Source organism: Dermochelys coriacea, chromosome 3, assembly GCF_009764565.3.
Source record: "Dermochelys coriacea isolate rDerCor1 chromosome 3, rDerCor1.pri.v4, whole genome shotgun sequence".
Classification (NCBI taxonomy): Eukaryota; Metazoa; Chordata; order Testudines; family Dermochelyidae; genus Dermochelys; species Dermochelys coriacea.
Window position 1 is genome coordinate 66,742,551 of NC_050070.1, and position 14,371 is coordinate 66,756,921.

General features: G+C 45.8%; 1 protein-coding gene across 1 annotated transcript in view; it reads left to right on the plus strand.

Moving 5' to 3' along the window:
* LOC119852962 (serine/threonine-protein kinase MARK1-like) overlaps positions 1-14,371 on the plus strand; it is a 49,066-nt gene that overhangs the window by 10,968 nt on the left and 23,727 nt on the right. Inside the window, exon 4 of the mRNA XM_038395195.2 lies at positions 11,291-11,429. Within this exon, the coding sequence (XP_038251123.1) occupies positions 11,291-11,429 (139 nt within the window). The remainder of the gene's footprint in view (positions 1-11,290; positions 11,430-14,371) is intronic.

The following is a 14,371-nucleotide window of genomic DNA, read 5'->3' on the forward strand; positions in this document are numbered from 1 at the left end:
CATTAGACATTTGTTTCTGTTACTATTTTCACCCATTGTAGGCAATTATAAGAGGCATCTTGACTGGATTATCCCCTTAGGGGTGGGTTTGTGCTGTGGAAGGTGGCAGTTGTAATGCAGTCATTGTGCGATGCTGTTGTCTTAAATGTTCACGCTTGTTTACAGACCTGTTATCAGGATCGCTCAATCTCTTAATGATCTTATCAACATTTTTTTAAGAGTGGCTGTCATGGAGCACTAATCAAAATGTGGGGGGGGCGGGGATTTAATCATTGGATAGTGGCAGATGCCTGTGTTATTACTTTAATTGTGTTTCATTTTTCAGCCTGTGACCTAAGCCTAATAAAAAGATATTTATCTATCCCATCTCTGTGTTCTGAGTTCTGCTGCTTTTACAACTAGCAATGCTTTCTCTAAGCACTTAACAACACATTTTCCACATCCCTCCTGAGGACCCTTGGGACTTCAGACATTTCTTAATCTGAAGGTGAGGGAGAGGGATGGACAGAAAACTGTTTGCAGTATGATGGCACCAGACAGTTACACCTTTCCAGTTCATGTGCTGTGAATTGCAGGGCCCAGTCTCAAATCTGAAAACTTTGTATGCTCATCATATTTAGGAAGCGGAGTCCACATACGTGTCAAGGAAATTATAACATTGTTCAAAGTACTATAGAATGGGTAATTGAAATATTTTTAAAAGAAAAGGGAAACCAATAAAACATAATGGGACTGAAACCATGTACAACGGGCAAATGTTAATGTCTCTGCACCTGTCTCCTTGCCCCCCTCCTCCTCCCCTGACAGGGAACAACTGGGGAAAATTGTTCTTGGGGACAAACAGGGATGTCTCCTGTGTATGTTTGGGGGCTGGGCACTTGGTGGCCACTTCAGAGATTCCTGTAGGCTCTTCATTCCCTTCCGGATGCTCAGGAGGGTTCCCCTGCAAGCGGTTTTCAGTTCCAGTGGAGGGTGTGGTCTCAGAAGTCCTGCAGGCTCCTACTCGTGGGGAGGAATCTTCTGCCTCAGCAGCATGCTGGGTGGCAGCCAGAGGAGGAGGTGGTTGTGGTGGCAGCAGTACATAGACAGGTATAGTGGCCACGGCAGCAGGTGCACCCTGAACACGTTTGGCCACCAGGTCTATCAGCCTCTCCATAAGGGAATGTTGCCTTTTCTTTTGGATGTGCTCCCATACCTAAGGTGTGCCTCCTGCTCCATGAACCAGTTATCAGTACCTCTTTTTGCTGAAGAGCCTGATCCTCCCATGCCCTGAGAAACTCCAGTTGTTCCTGATTCCTCCTGTCCATTCCAATGAGCAGCTCCTCCAAGGTCCTTCTCTGTCTGCCTCTGCTGTCTCTGGGCGCTGCTCCTGCTGTTTAGCAGACTGGTTTCCTTCTTGGGAACCAGAGGTCCTGCCATTCAAAGACAAGTACAGCATTATACAATTTTCTCCTTTGGAGGAAGGCAAGAAATCCCCCCACATAACATAACTTTGCTGTAGAAGGCCACAATTTTGATACTTTTCAGCATTCCAGGAATGTGACTATCCTTGATTCTCAGACTTTTGCAGCCCATGAGGAAGGAGAAGAGGCTACTAATGGTAAGAGACATGTAGTCATGTTTTTAAAAAAATTTAAATTTTCATAGCGTCTCAAGGGGAGGAGGGGAAGAGGGGCAGTTCCTTCCAGGAGCTATGTTACCAGTTTGCAATTTCTTCTTTAAAGGCTGGCTAACATTTGAAGAACACTGCAGTTTCCAAGGTACCAAAATAGAAGAGAGGTGGCTTTCCAATCCTGTGGGGGAGATCCAGCAATCTATGCCAAAGAGATGTTTCTGCTGTTGGTCATCCCTCTTCTTACTGCTGAATGGAGAGGTTTAGTCAGCTAGGAAGGTAGACCAAGCAGATTTGAACTGCTCTTGAATGTCAAGACCCAGCTGGAGTTTCTGCTATAACAGACATTTGCTGAAATATGCTTACAAGACTAGGAGGCACTTCACTGGAAATTGACTATATACTCAGCTAGCGTACAGAGTTTCCATGCAATACAAGATGTGAACCATGGAAACTGCCCATGCACTCCACTTCCTCTCACCCGCAGCATCATCAGAAAATCTTTCCCACGTCTGCCTAGCAATGGTGAAATGGCCAATGGGGGAAAGAAACACAGCACAACTTTATTTCCTTCCCTACCACTTCTGATCAACACCACAAGCCCCTCACCTTTTCACAGCGAAGGGACACCACACTGTGTTTATGCAACCACTAGACCCCCCACCCCACACTTCCTTCTTACACCTGTTTCCCTTGGCTTGTGCAGCACGGTTCCGTGGAGAGAGGCCCAAAACCAGGGACAAGAATGGGAAAATTGTGTAATCTTCTAAGGGAGAAAAGACGGCTTTAACTGACTTCCTCAGCCCTGGTCTACACTAGGTATTGAGGTCGAATTTAGCAGCATTAAATCAGTGTAACCCGGCACCCGTCCACATGACAAAGCCCTTTTTTTCGACTTAAAGGGCTCTTAAAATCAATGTCCTTACTCCACTCCCGACAAGGGGATTAGCACTGAAATCAGTTTTGCTGGGTTGAATTTGCGGTACTGTGGACACAATTAGATGGTATTGGCCTCCGGGAGCTATTCCAGAATGCTCCATTGTTACCGCTCTGGACAGCACTCTCAACTCAGATGCACTGACCAGGTAGACAGGAAAAGGCCCGCGAACTTTTGAATTTCAATTTCCTGTTTGGCCAGTGTGGCAAGCTGCACGTGACCACGCAGAGCTCATCAGCAGAGGCGACCATGATGGAGTCCCAGAATCGCAAAAGAGCTCCAGCATGGACTGAACGGGAGGTATGGGATCTGATCGCTGTATGGGGAGAGGAATCCGTGCTATCAGAACTACGTTCCAGTTTTCAAAATGCCAAAACATTTGTCAAAATCTCCCAGGTCATGAAGGACAGAGGCCATAACAGGGACGCGAAGCAGTGCCGTGTGAAACTTAAGGAGTTGAGGCAAGTCTACCAGAAAACCAGAGAGGCGAACAGCCGCTCCGGGTCAGAGCCCCAAACATGCCACTTCTATGATGAGCTGCATGCCATTTTAGGGGGTTCAGCCACCACTACCCCAGCCATGTTCTTTGACTCCTCCAATGGAGATGGAGGCAACACAGAAGCAGGTTTTGGGGACGAGGAAGACGATGATGATGATGAGGTTGTAGATAGCTCACAGCAAACAAGCGGAGAAACCAGTTTTCCCGACAGCCAGGAACTGTTTCTCACCCTGGACCTGGAACCAGTACCCCCCCAAACCCACCCAAGGCTGCCTCCCGGACCCACCAGGCGGAGAAGGGACCTCTGGTGAGTGTACCTTTTAAAATACTGGACAGGTTTAAAAGCCAGCATGTTTAATGATTAATTTGCCCTGGCATTCGTGACTCTCCTGGATATACTCCCAAAGCCTTTGAAAAAGTTTCTGGGGAGGGCAGCCTTATTCCATCCACCATGGTAGGACACTTTACCACTCCAGGCCAGTAGCACGTACTCGGGAATCATTGTGGAACAAAGCATTGCCGTGTAGGTTTGCGGGCGTTCAAACAACATCCGTTCTTTATCTCTCTGTGTTATCCTCAGGAGAGTGATATCATTCATGGTCACCTGGTTGAAATAGGGTGCTTTTCTTAAGGGGACACTCAGAGGTGCCCATTCCTGCTGGGCTGTTTGCCTATGGCTGAACAGAAATGTTCCCCGCTGTTAGCCATGCAGTGGGGGGAGGCAAAATGCGACCTTGTAACGAAAGCACATGTGCTATGTATGTAATGTTAACAGCAAGGTTTACCATGAAAGAGTGTATCCATTGTTCTATAAAATGTGTCTTTTTAAATACCACTGTCCCTTTTTTTTTCTCCACCAGCTGCATGTGTTTCAAGGATCACAGGATCTTCTTCTTCCCAGAGGCTAGTGAAGATTAGAAAGATGAAAAAAACGCACTCGCGATGAAATGTTCTCTGAGCTCATGCTGTCCTCCCACACTGACAGAGCACAGACGAATGCATGGAGGCAGACAATGTCAGAGTGCAGGAAAGCACAGAATGACCGGGAGGAGAGGTGGCGGGCTGAAGAGAGAACTGAAGTTGAAAGGTGGTGGCAGCATGATGAGAGGAGGCAGGATTCAATGCTGAGGCTGCTGGAGGATCAAACTAATATGCTCCAGCGTATGCTTGAGCTGCAGGAGCACAGACTGCCGCTACAGCCCCTGTGTAACCAACTTCCCTCCTCCCCAAGTTCCATAGTCTCCTCACCCAGACGCCCAAGAATGCAGTGGGGGGGGCCTCCGGCCACCCAGCCACTCCACCTCAGAGGATTGCCCAAGTAACAGAAGGCTGGCATTCAGGAAGTTAGATCGCATGCCCTGATTCTCATGGGTGACTTTAATTTTCCTGATATCTGCTGGGAGAGCAATACAGCGGTGCATAGACAATCCAGGAAGTTTTTGGAAAGCGTAGGGGACAATTTCCTGGTGCAAGTGCTAGGGGAGCCAACTAGGGGGAGCGCTTTTCTTGACCTGCTGCTCACAAACCGGGTAGAATTAGTGGGGGAAGCAAAAGTGGATGGGAATCTGGGAGGCAGTGACCATGAGTTGGTTGAGTTCAGGATCCTGACGCAGGGAAGAAAGGTAAGCAGCAGGATACGGACCCTGGACTTCAGGAAAGCAGACTTTGACTCCCTCAGGGAACAGATGGCCAGGATCCCCTGGGGGACTAACATGAAAGGGAAGGGAGTCCAGGAGAGCTGGCTGTATTTCAAGGAATCCCTGTTGAGGTTACAGGGACAAACCATCCCGATGAGTCGAAAGAATAGTAAATATGGCAGGCGACCAGCTTGGCTTAATGGTGAAATCCTAGCGGATCTTAAACATAAAAAGAAGCTTACAAGAAGTGGAAGGTTGGACATATGACCAGGGAAGAGTATAAAAATATTGCTCGGGCATGTAGGAAAGATATCAGGAGGGCCAAATCGCACCTGGAGCTGCAGCTAGCAAGAGATGTCAAGAGTAACAAGAAGGGTTTCTTCAGGTATGTTGGCAACAAGAAGAAAGCCAAGGAAAGTGTGGGCCCCTTACTGAATGAGGGAGGCAAGCTAGTGACAGAGGATGTGGAAAAAGCTAATGTACTCAATGCTTTTTTTGCCTCTGTTTTCACTAACAAGGTCAGCTCCCAGACTGCTGTGCTGGGCAACACAAAATGGGGAAGAGATGGCCAGCCCTCTGTAGAGATAGAGGTGGTTAGGGACTATTTAGAAAAGCTGGACGTGCACAAGTCCATGGGGCCGGACGAATTGCATCCGAGAGTGCTGAAGGAATTGGCGGCTGTGATTGCAGAGCCCTTGGCCATTATCTTTGAAAACTCGTGGCGAACGGGGGAAGTCCCGGATGACTGGAAAAAGGCTAATGTAGTGCCCATCTTTAAAAAAGGGAAGAAGGAGGATCCTGGGAACTACAGGCCGGTCAGCCTCACCTCAGTCCCTGGAAAAATCATGGAGCAGGTCCTCAAAGAATCAATCCTGAAGCACTTAGAGGAGAGGAAAGTGATCAGGAACAGTCAGCATGGATTCACCAAGGGAAGGTCATGCCTGACTAATCTAATCGCCTTTTATGATGAGATTACTGGTTCTGTGGATGAAGGGAAAGCAGTGGATGTATTGTTTCTTGACTTTAGCAAAGCTTTTGACACGGTCTCCCACAGCATTCTTGTCAGCAAGTTAAGGAAGTATGGGCTGGATGAATGCACTATAAGGTGGGTAGAAAGCTGGCTAGATTGTCGGGCTCAACGGGTAGTGATCAATGGCTCCATGTCTAGTTGGCAGCCGGTGTCAAGTGGAGTGCCCCAGGGGTCGGTCCTGGGGCCCGTTTTGTTCAATATCTTCATAAATGATCTGGAGGATGGTGTGGATTGCACTCTCAGCAAATTTGCGGATGATACCAAACTGGGAGGAGTGGTAGATACGCTGGAGGGGAGGGATAGGATACAGAAGGACCTAGACAAATTGGAGGATTGGGCCAAAAGAAATCTAATGAGGTTCAATAAGGATAAATGCAGGGTCCTGCACTTAGGATGGAAGAATCCAATGCACCGCTACAGACTAGGGACCGAATGGCTCGGCAGCAGTTCTGCGGAAAAGGACCTAGGGGTGACAGTGGACGAGAAGCTGGATATGAGTCAGCAGTGTGCCCTTGTTGCCAAGAAGGCCAATGGCATTTTGGGTTGTATAAGTAGGGGCATAGCGAGCAGATCGAGGGACGTGATCGTTCCCCTCTATTCGACACTGGTGAGGCCTCATCTGGAGTACTGTGTCCAGTTTTGGGCCCCACACTACAGGAAGGATGTGGATAAATTGGAAAGAGTACAACGAAGGGCAACGAAAATGATTAGGGGTCTAGAGCACATGACTTATGAGGAGAGGCTGAGGGAGCTGGGATTGTTTAGTCTGCAGAAGAGAAGAATGAGGGGGGATTTGATAGCTGCTTTCAACTACCTGAAAGGGGGTTTCAAAGAGGATGGCTCTAGACTGTTCTCAATGGTAGCAGATGACAGAACGAGGAGTAATGGTCTCAAGTTGCAATGGGGGAGGTTTAGATTGGATATTAGGAAAAACTTTTTCACTAAGAGGGTGGTGAAACACTGGAATGCGTTACCTAGGGAGGTGGTAGAATCTCCTTCCTTAGAGGTTTTTAAGGTCAGGCTTGACAAAGCCCTAGCTGGGATGATTTAACTGGGACTTGGTCCTGCTTTGAGCAGGGGGTTGGACTAGATGACCTTCTGGGGTCCCTTCCAACCCTGATATTCTATGATTCTATGATTCTATGATTCTAAGTTTTAAACTTTTAAAGTGCTGTGTGGCTTGTCCTTCCCTCCTCCACCACCCCTCCTGGGCTACCTTGGTAATTATCCCCCTGTTTGAGTGATGAATTAATAAAGAATGCATGAATGTGAAGCAACAATGACTTTATTGCCTCTGCAAGTGGTGATCGAAGGGAGGTGGGGAGGGTGGTTAGCACCCTAGGGAAGTAGAGTGAACCAAGGGGGGGGGGTTTATCAAGAAGAAACAAACAAAACTTTCACACCGTAGCCTGGCCAATCATGAAACTGTTTTTTTTTTTCAAAGCTTCTCTGATGCGCACTGCAACCTCCTGTGCTCTTCTAACCGCCCTGGTGTCTGGCTGTGCATAACCAGCAGCCAGGTGATTTGCCTCAACCTCCCACCCTGCCATAAATGTCTCCCCCTTACTCTCACAGATATTGTGGAGCACACAGCAAGCAGTAATAACAGTGGAAATATTGGTTTCGCTGAGGTCTAACTGAGTCAGTAAACTGCGCCAGCGCGCTTTTAAACATCCAAATGCACATTCTACCACCATTCTGCACTTGCTCAGCCTGTAGTTGAACAGCTCTTGACTACTCTCCAGGTTGCCTATGTATGGCTTCATGAGCCATGGCATTAAGGAGTAGGCTGGGTCCCCAAGGATAACTATAGGCATTTCAACATCCCCAATGGTTATTTTCTGGTCTGGGAAGAAAGTCCCTTCTTGCAGCTTTTGAAACAGACCAGAGTTCCTGAAGATGCGAGTGTCATGTACCTTTCCTGGCCATCCCACATTGATGTTAGTGAAACGTCCCTTCTGAACCACCAGTGCTTGCAGCACTATTGAAAAGTACCCCTTGCGGTTTATGTACTCGCCGGCTTGGTGCTCCGGTGCCAAGATAGGGATATGGGTTCCGTCTATGGCTCCACCACAGTTAGGGAATCCCATTGCAGCAAAGCCATCCACTATGACCTGCACATTTTCCAGGCTCACTACCCTTGATATCAGCAGATCTTTGATTGTGTTGGCTACTTGCATCACAGCAGTCCCCACAGTAGATTTGCCTACTCCAAATTGATTCCTGACTGACCGGTAGCTGTCTGGCATTGCAAGCTTCCACAGGGCTATTGCCACTCGCTTGTCAACTGTGAGGGCTCCTCTCATCTTGGTATTCTTGCGCCTAAGTCAGGGGAAAGCAAGTCAAAAAGTTCCATGAAAGTGCCCTTACGCATGCGAAAGTTTCGCAGCCACTGGGAATCGTCCCAGACCTGCAACAACCAGGTGCTTGTTTCCCAGGCCCAGAATCGGTGTTCCACTGCATGAGCCTGCCCCATTAGCACCATGATGCCCACATTGCCAGGGCATGTGTTTTGAGAGAAGTCTGTGTCCATGTCCTCATCACTCTCGTAACCACACTAACGTCGCCTACTTGCCTGGTTTCGCTTTGCCAGGTTCTGGTGCTTCATATGCTGCTGGATAATGCGTGTGGTGTTTAATGTGCTCCTAATTGCCAAAGTGATCTGAGCGGGATCCGTGCTTGCGGTGGTATGGCGTCTGCACAGAAAAAAGGCACGGAACGATTGTCTGCCCTTGCTTTTACGGAGGGAGGGAGGGAGGGAGGGAGGGAGGGAATGGGGGGCCTGACAATATGTACCCAGAACCACCCGCGACAATGTTTTAGCCCCATCAGGCACTGGGATTTCTACTCAGAATTCAAATGGGCGGTGGAGACTGCGGGAACTGTGGCATAGCTACCCACAGTGCAAAACTCCGGAAGTCGACGGTTGCCTCGGTACTGTGGACACAGTCCGCCGACTACATGCACTTAGAGCATTTGTGTGGAGACACACACACTCGACCGTTTAAAAACGCTTTCTACAAAACCAACTTCTATAAATTCGACCTAATTTCGTAGGGTGGACATACCCTCAGACAAGCAAAGTGTTTCCTTTCTCTTGCTGGACCTAACCCCTCTCCAACTCAACCCACCCACCATTCTGCGTGGCTCCAATTTCTAAGGGGATGATAAGATTTGGAAAGCAAGAGTTGAAGCACTGAAACTGTGTAATCTTCCAAGGGACAAAAGACAACGGTTACTAACTTTAGACAAACAACCATATGTTCTTTACCAGGACCTTTCCATCTGTCCACTCCCTTCCTCCAGTCTACATGACACCAGGCCCATCACTGCCTAATTGTTGTCCAAGAAACACACAGACACAGGGGCACAATGATTGTTCATTAATAATCTGTTTTATAGCATCTGCCAATTGCATTAGTAGTTCATCAGAAATCAATAAAACCATTGATTTATAGCCGTGTCTTGCACAGGATCATTTAAGGGTTGAAGTGGAGGAGGAGCTGGGCTTAAAATCAGGAATGTAGCACCAGAGCAAGAGGGAATATGGCTAGGCAGAGTGGGGATCCATTGTAAGTTACCAGCCTTGGGTTCTGATTCCTGCTTCTGCTTGGAGTTCTCCTTGAGTTGTCAGGGGGGCTTCCGCTTCCAGGTAGAGGTGCAGAATCACATGCTCCTCATCCTCTGGGGCTTCTCCAGAGTCCCTGCTGCCTCCTCACTCTGGCCCTCATCAGCATCTTATCAGACAATGAGACCAATGGGGTTGAGGAGCGGGGGTCATAAGCCACTTCAGGGTCTATACTGGGAGCTCTTGACAGCATGTGGGCCAGCTCTTCGTAGCCCTCCAGGAATGACTGTTTAAGTCTTTTGACCTTCTGTACAGGAGCCTCAAGTGCTTTGCCGGCATGGGGCTAGTGTCTGTTCAATGCTCATCTTCTCCAGCCCCCATGACATTTCCCAGTACAGGCGAATGTTCCTGTCACTCCAGGCAAAGTTGTGGAGGCAGTGTGCTCTGACCACACATTGATCAGCACCTGGGTGCAGTCAACAGGCCTACCAGCTGCTCTTGGAGCAGGATCCATGTTCCCTTTTTCAGATCAAAACAGTGCAGCAGAAAACTGTTCTGATGTCATCAGTGCACCTCAGTACTGTTGGTGAAAACAGAGGGACAGGGACTTTTCTAGGCTGGTAAGGATCAGGCAGAAAGGGGTTCATTAAATTATGGAAACAGGGATGGAGGACTATCGAAACTGGAGACCTGGTACATGCCCTTTGTCCCCGTCCACACTGCATATGGGTCTGGGTCCATGCCACAGCCCAAGGCATGTACTAGCTTACTCACCCTGTACTCACCTTCAGACAAGTTTCTGGAGTTTAGATGTGCACAACAGGGGGTTAGAGCACAGCCACATGTGTGGACACTTGTGCAGTCACTAGCGTAGATAAAGCCTTAGTTAACTTTGGCCTGCAGAAACCAAACTCAATGGTTTTAGATAGCCACAATGGCTGGTACTCAACCAGACAATATAGGAGTTCATTCTTTTGGAATTTACTTCTCCTTATGTGGTATCTGGCTTATGCTGTGGATGGAAAGCAGTAAGACTCTGAGTCTTAGGGAGTCTCCTCAGGGAGATTCAGGTGGGAATTCTTAAACAAAGAGCTTTAAAATGGTTATAAACTGCCCCTCTGAGCACACAGGGGAAACAGGGTCTGCAGAGGAGCAGGTTGTCACTTGGTCCTGGGGGAATGGGTGTGATGACGTGCCCAGGCTTGTTGGGCCTACCTGTTTGAGAGATATGCCAAGTTTAGAGAAGAAAATAGAGAAAAGTTTAGGCTTTTGTTGTTTTGCTATTTCTTCCCTGTTCTGTTCTTATGGATAGATCAAAACAAAGTATTATTTAACAATCTGGTCTTGAACACTACATTTTTATACAGGTCCCAGACTCCTCAAGGGAAGTCGACAGCAGGCTAAAACCCATTTGGGCCTGCTGAGGTAATATAGTGTTAAACAGGGGTAGTATGACCGGGGGTTCCACTGTAAGAGTGGGCTGAATTGTGAAAATCAACCCTGAGAGACGTACAGGCCCTTTGCTTTGAAAGGGTGCTCACGGGGAGACAGAAGAAGGAGAAGCATCAAAGATACAGCTCACCCTGGAACCATCACACTAATCAACTTTAGCTAAAGTGAAATAGGCCACTTAGACTGAACTTAGATTTCCCACAGTCTTTGGCATCCATTTAACTAGATTGGTTTAAATTCATATTCTAACTTAAGGAAGTTGCACTAGTATAAGTGCACAAGCTCTAAGTGCAGAATGTTTATTCTATTTACAGATTTAGAGCACATTCAGCAATCAGTGCAATACTGTATTCTAAGAACAAAGTTACAATATTAATTATAAATGCTAAAAAATAAATAAAGGAAATTGGGAATAGTACCTAGTCACCTCCTTCATAACATTGCTTGTTTCAGTGTTTTGGTTTTTTGTACCTTTTTCCCTGTCTTTGACCAAATGTTAAGGATAAATAAGTCCCAAAGGAGACTACAAATTCTTTGTTTTTGTGAATCTGGCAGATTTTGGACTGAGCAATACTATGAAGTTTGAGGGTCTCTCTCAGGAGCTGTTGAACACCCAGTGTGGAAGCCCAGCCTATGCTGCCCCAGAACTCCTAGCTCATAAGAAATATGGCCCAAAGGTGGATGTCTGGTCCATGTAAGTAGATTTATAAAAATATACTCATCAGTAAGTTATGAAATTGAATGATTTAGTCTCTGATAATACAGGATTTGGTGGCACTTGTGCTTTGGGGCAGCAACAGGGAAAATGAGGAGATAAATTAGAGGACTGAACCCTGAGGGATACCCCAACTAGCACTCCAGAGAAGAGGATAGGATAATATTGCTCTGTTAGTCTCTATGGTTCAATTCCATGGTCTAATACTTGAATCTCTATCTTTAGTCATGGTGCCTTCCTGATTGTCAATAATGGCCAGGAGAGTGGCCATTTGGTGGAGATAGGTGAACCAAGAGCTAATACAGAGCTGAGACCCATGTATTCCTGCCTTAGCTACTATGAAGTAACTGGTTAAGGGCTCTTTCCTCTCATTATCACCAGTTTCTGTCATATTCAGAATGCTGAGCTCAAGATAATGTTACAGTTAGCATGTGGAGATATTTCCTGTTGGACATAAGTCTCAGTGATCTGTGTTTTTTCCAGGAACATCACATCTACAGAATAAGATGACTTTAGTATAAAAGAAAAAGGCAGAAAGCACCATTAGAAGGGTATTTTTCAAACTAATGATTTAATATGTGTTTATTATACAGGCAGGATGCAGTTCTAAGTATAGAGCAAAATTCTGCCCTTTCTCTAATCTATGTGTTTAGTTTGCCAATTTTGCTGTATTACTGCATGCAGCTAGGACAACTATCTCATATCTGACCCATTTTTCTGTCCTTTGATTTTCATGGTTTTGGCTATAGAACCATCTTTCTGTTATATAATTCTGCCAAACATAGTTCATATTTAATCCATATCTCTGCCCATATATCAGCCTCTATACAAATGTGTCTGTACCAAGGGGACAGGGCCTCCCTAGTCCAGTACTGCTCCAGTCCTTCCCCTGTCTTAGACATCTTGGGGTTGTAAACCCATTCACACCATCACTTCGGACAGGGCAAGTCTACACTACAAAATTAAGTCAACTACATCAACTTAAGCACTATATCTCTCATGGAGCTTGAGTTATTAAGTCTGTGTAGTAGGCATGTTACATCGGTGGGAGCTACATTTTAGTGTAGACTCTTATAGCACTAGGTTGATGTTAGCCTTATGTCAACCTAACTCTGTAGTGTAGACCAGGCCACAGTATATATAAGAAATAGGTTGAATTCCTGGCCGCACTGAAACTAATGGCAAAAATCCCATTGACTTCTATAGGATCAAGATTCCACCCACTGTCCTCACTCTATTTCTCCCCAACTTTTGATCCTTCCCCAGGCTTTTGTTCCCACAAGTTCATCCCCTTCCTGTCACCCATCTCCATTTCAACCAAAGGTGACCACTACAAAAATCCCATTCTGATACCTGCATAACTATCAAAGCAACTTCATGATCACACTGAGATAGGGCTTGTCTTCCATTCTCCTTCCTGCTCCCTTTGTTTTGTTACCTCTAGCCATTATTACATTATGCTACTTTTAGGCCTCAATCATGTTGAGCTTAACTTATGCATGTGCTTAACTTCATGCACGGTGAATATTTCACTGAAGTCAGTGGAATAACTCATAGGACCTGATCAGAGTCCTTCCATTCGCCTTGGACCAGACCATAGGGTGCAAAGGTAAGCACAGCCATACTTCTTTTCAGGATTAGATCCCTAAACTGGAGACTCTTGAGAGCAATGACCATGTATTTTATTTATCTATAAGGCATGCTGCACACTTGATACGATAAGAATAGACCATATTTTATTACTATGAACAATAACTACTAACAATAACAGGCAGTCTACAAATACGTCATATTTAACCAGTACATATTGAAAAAACTATTTGTATAAGTAACTTCCATCTCATTTGCTATTCTGAAAAAGTTCACTATCATAAAACTATGTTCCATTGCTATAGCTAGAGATGGTCAACTTCTTTCAAACAGAAAAGGTTTTTTGTTGCTGAAAATGACTTTTTGTGGGAAATTGTCAGCGTTAATCAACATTTTCCATTTTTCACAAATTTTTTTAACATTCTTTATCAATATTTTATTAAAAAACATTTTCTAAACTTTTCATTTACCAGAAACCCAATTTTCAGCAAGAAAAATCACAAAAAAATAATGGAAAATGGACCCAAGTCAAAAGCTTATAGACTAAGGCCAGAAGGAACCATTGGTGATCTTATAGTCCAACCTCCAGTATAACGCGGGCCACAGGACTTCTCTGAATTAATTTATCTACCTGTGCATATATTATACTATTCCTGGAGGAATTCTGCACCAAAAAAATTAAAAATTCTGCAAAATTTTGCATTATTTTGTTTGTCAAAATAACACAATATAATCACACGAGTTTCCATAATTTTGGTAATTTATTTCAAAATACCTATATTAATAAATAAAAAATAAATAAATAAATAAATAAAAATAAAATTATTTCAGCAAGTATGTCAGTAACAATAGAGACAATGAAAAATATTCAGCAAATGTTTTGTTTTTTTTCAAACAGATTCCTTGCTAGGCCATATAAATACAGAACTTTGAATAATTAATTTAAAGTACAATACAGAACCATATTTTCTGCCCCCCCCCACCTTCCCACCCCCACCCCGAAGCAGTGCAAAGGCTTGGGGGAGTCAGGGGTAACAGAGGAGCTGAGGAGGAAGTAAGGAGTTTAGGAGTGAACCTGGAGGGTTGTTGGGTGTGGGTGGGAGAAATATCAAAGAGGGTGGTTTTTTTTGCGGGGGGAGGAAGGGATTGTTAGGGAGCCTCCTGCATGCAGACCCTGGCTGACCCCTAGCCTCTCCCATTCAGTCAGGCACATCTGCCCCATCCCCATGTGTCCCTATGCCCCCATGTGTCCTTGCATCCCCACTCAGACACCCACTCCCCTCATCCCCATGTGTCCCTGCACCCCCTACCCATCCCCACGTGTCTCTATG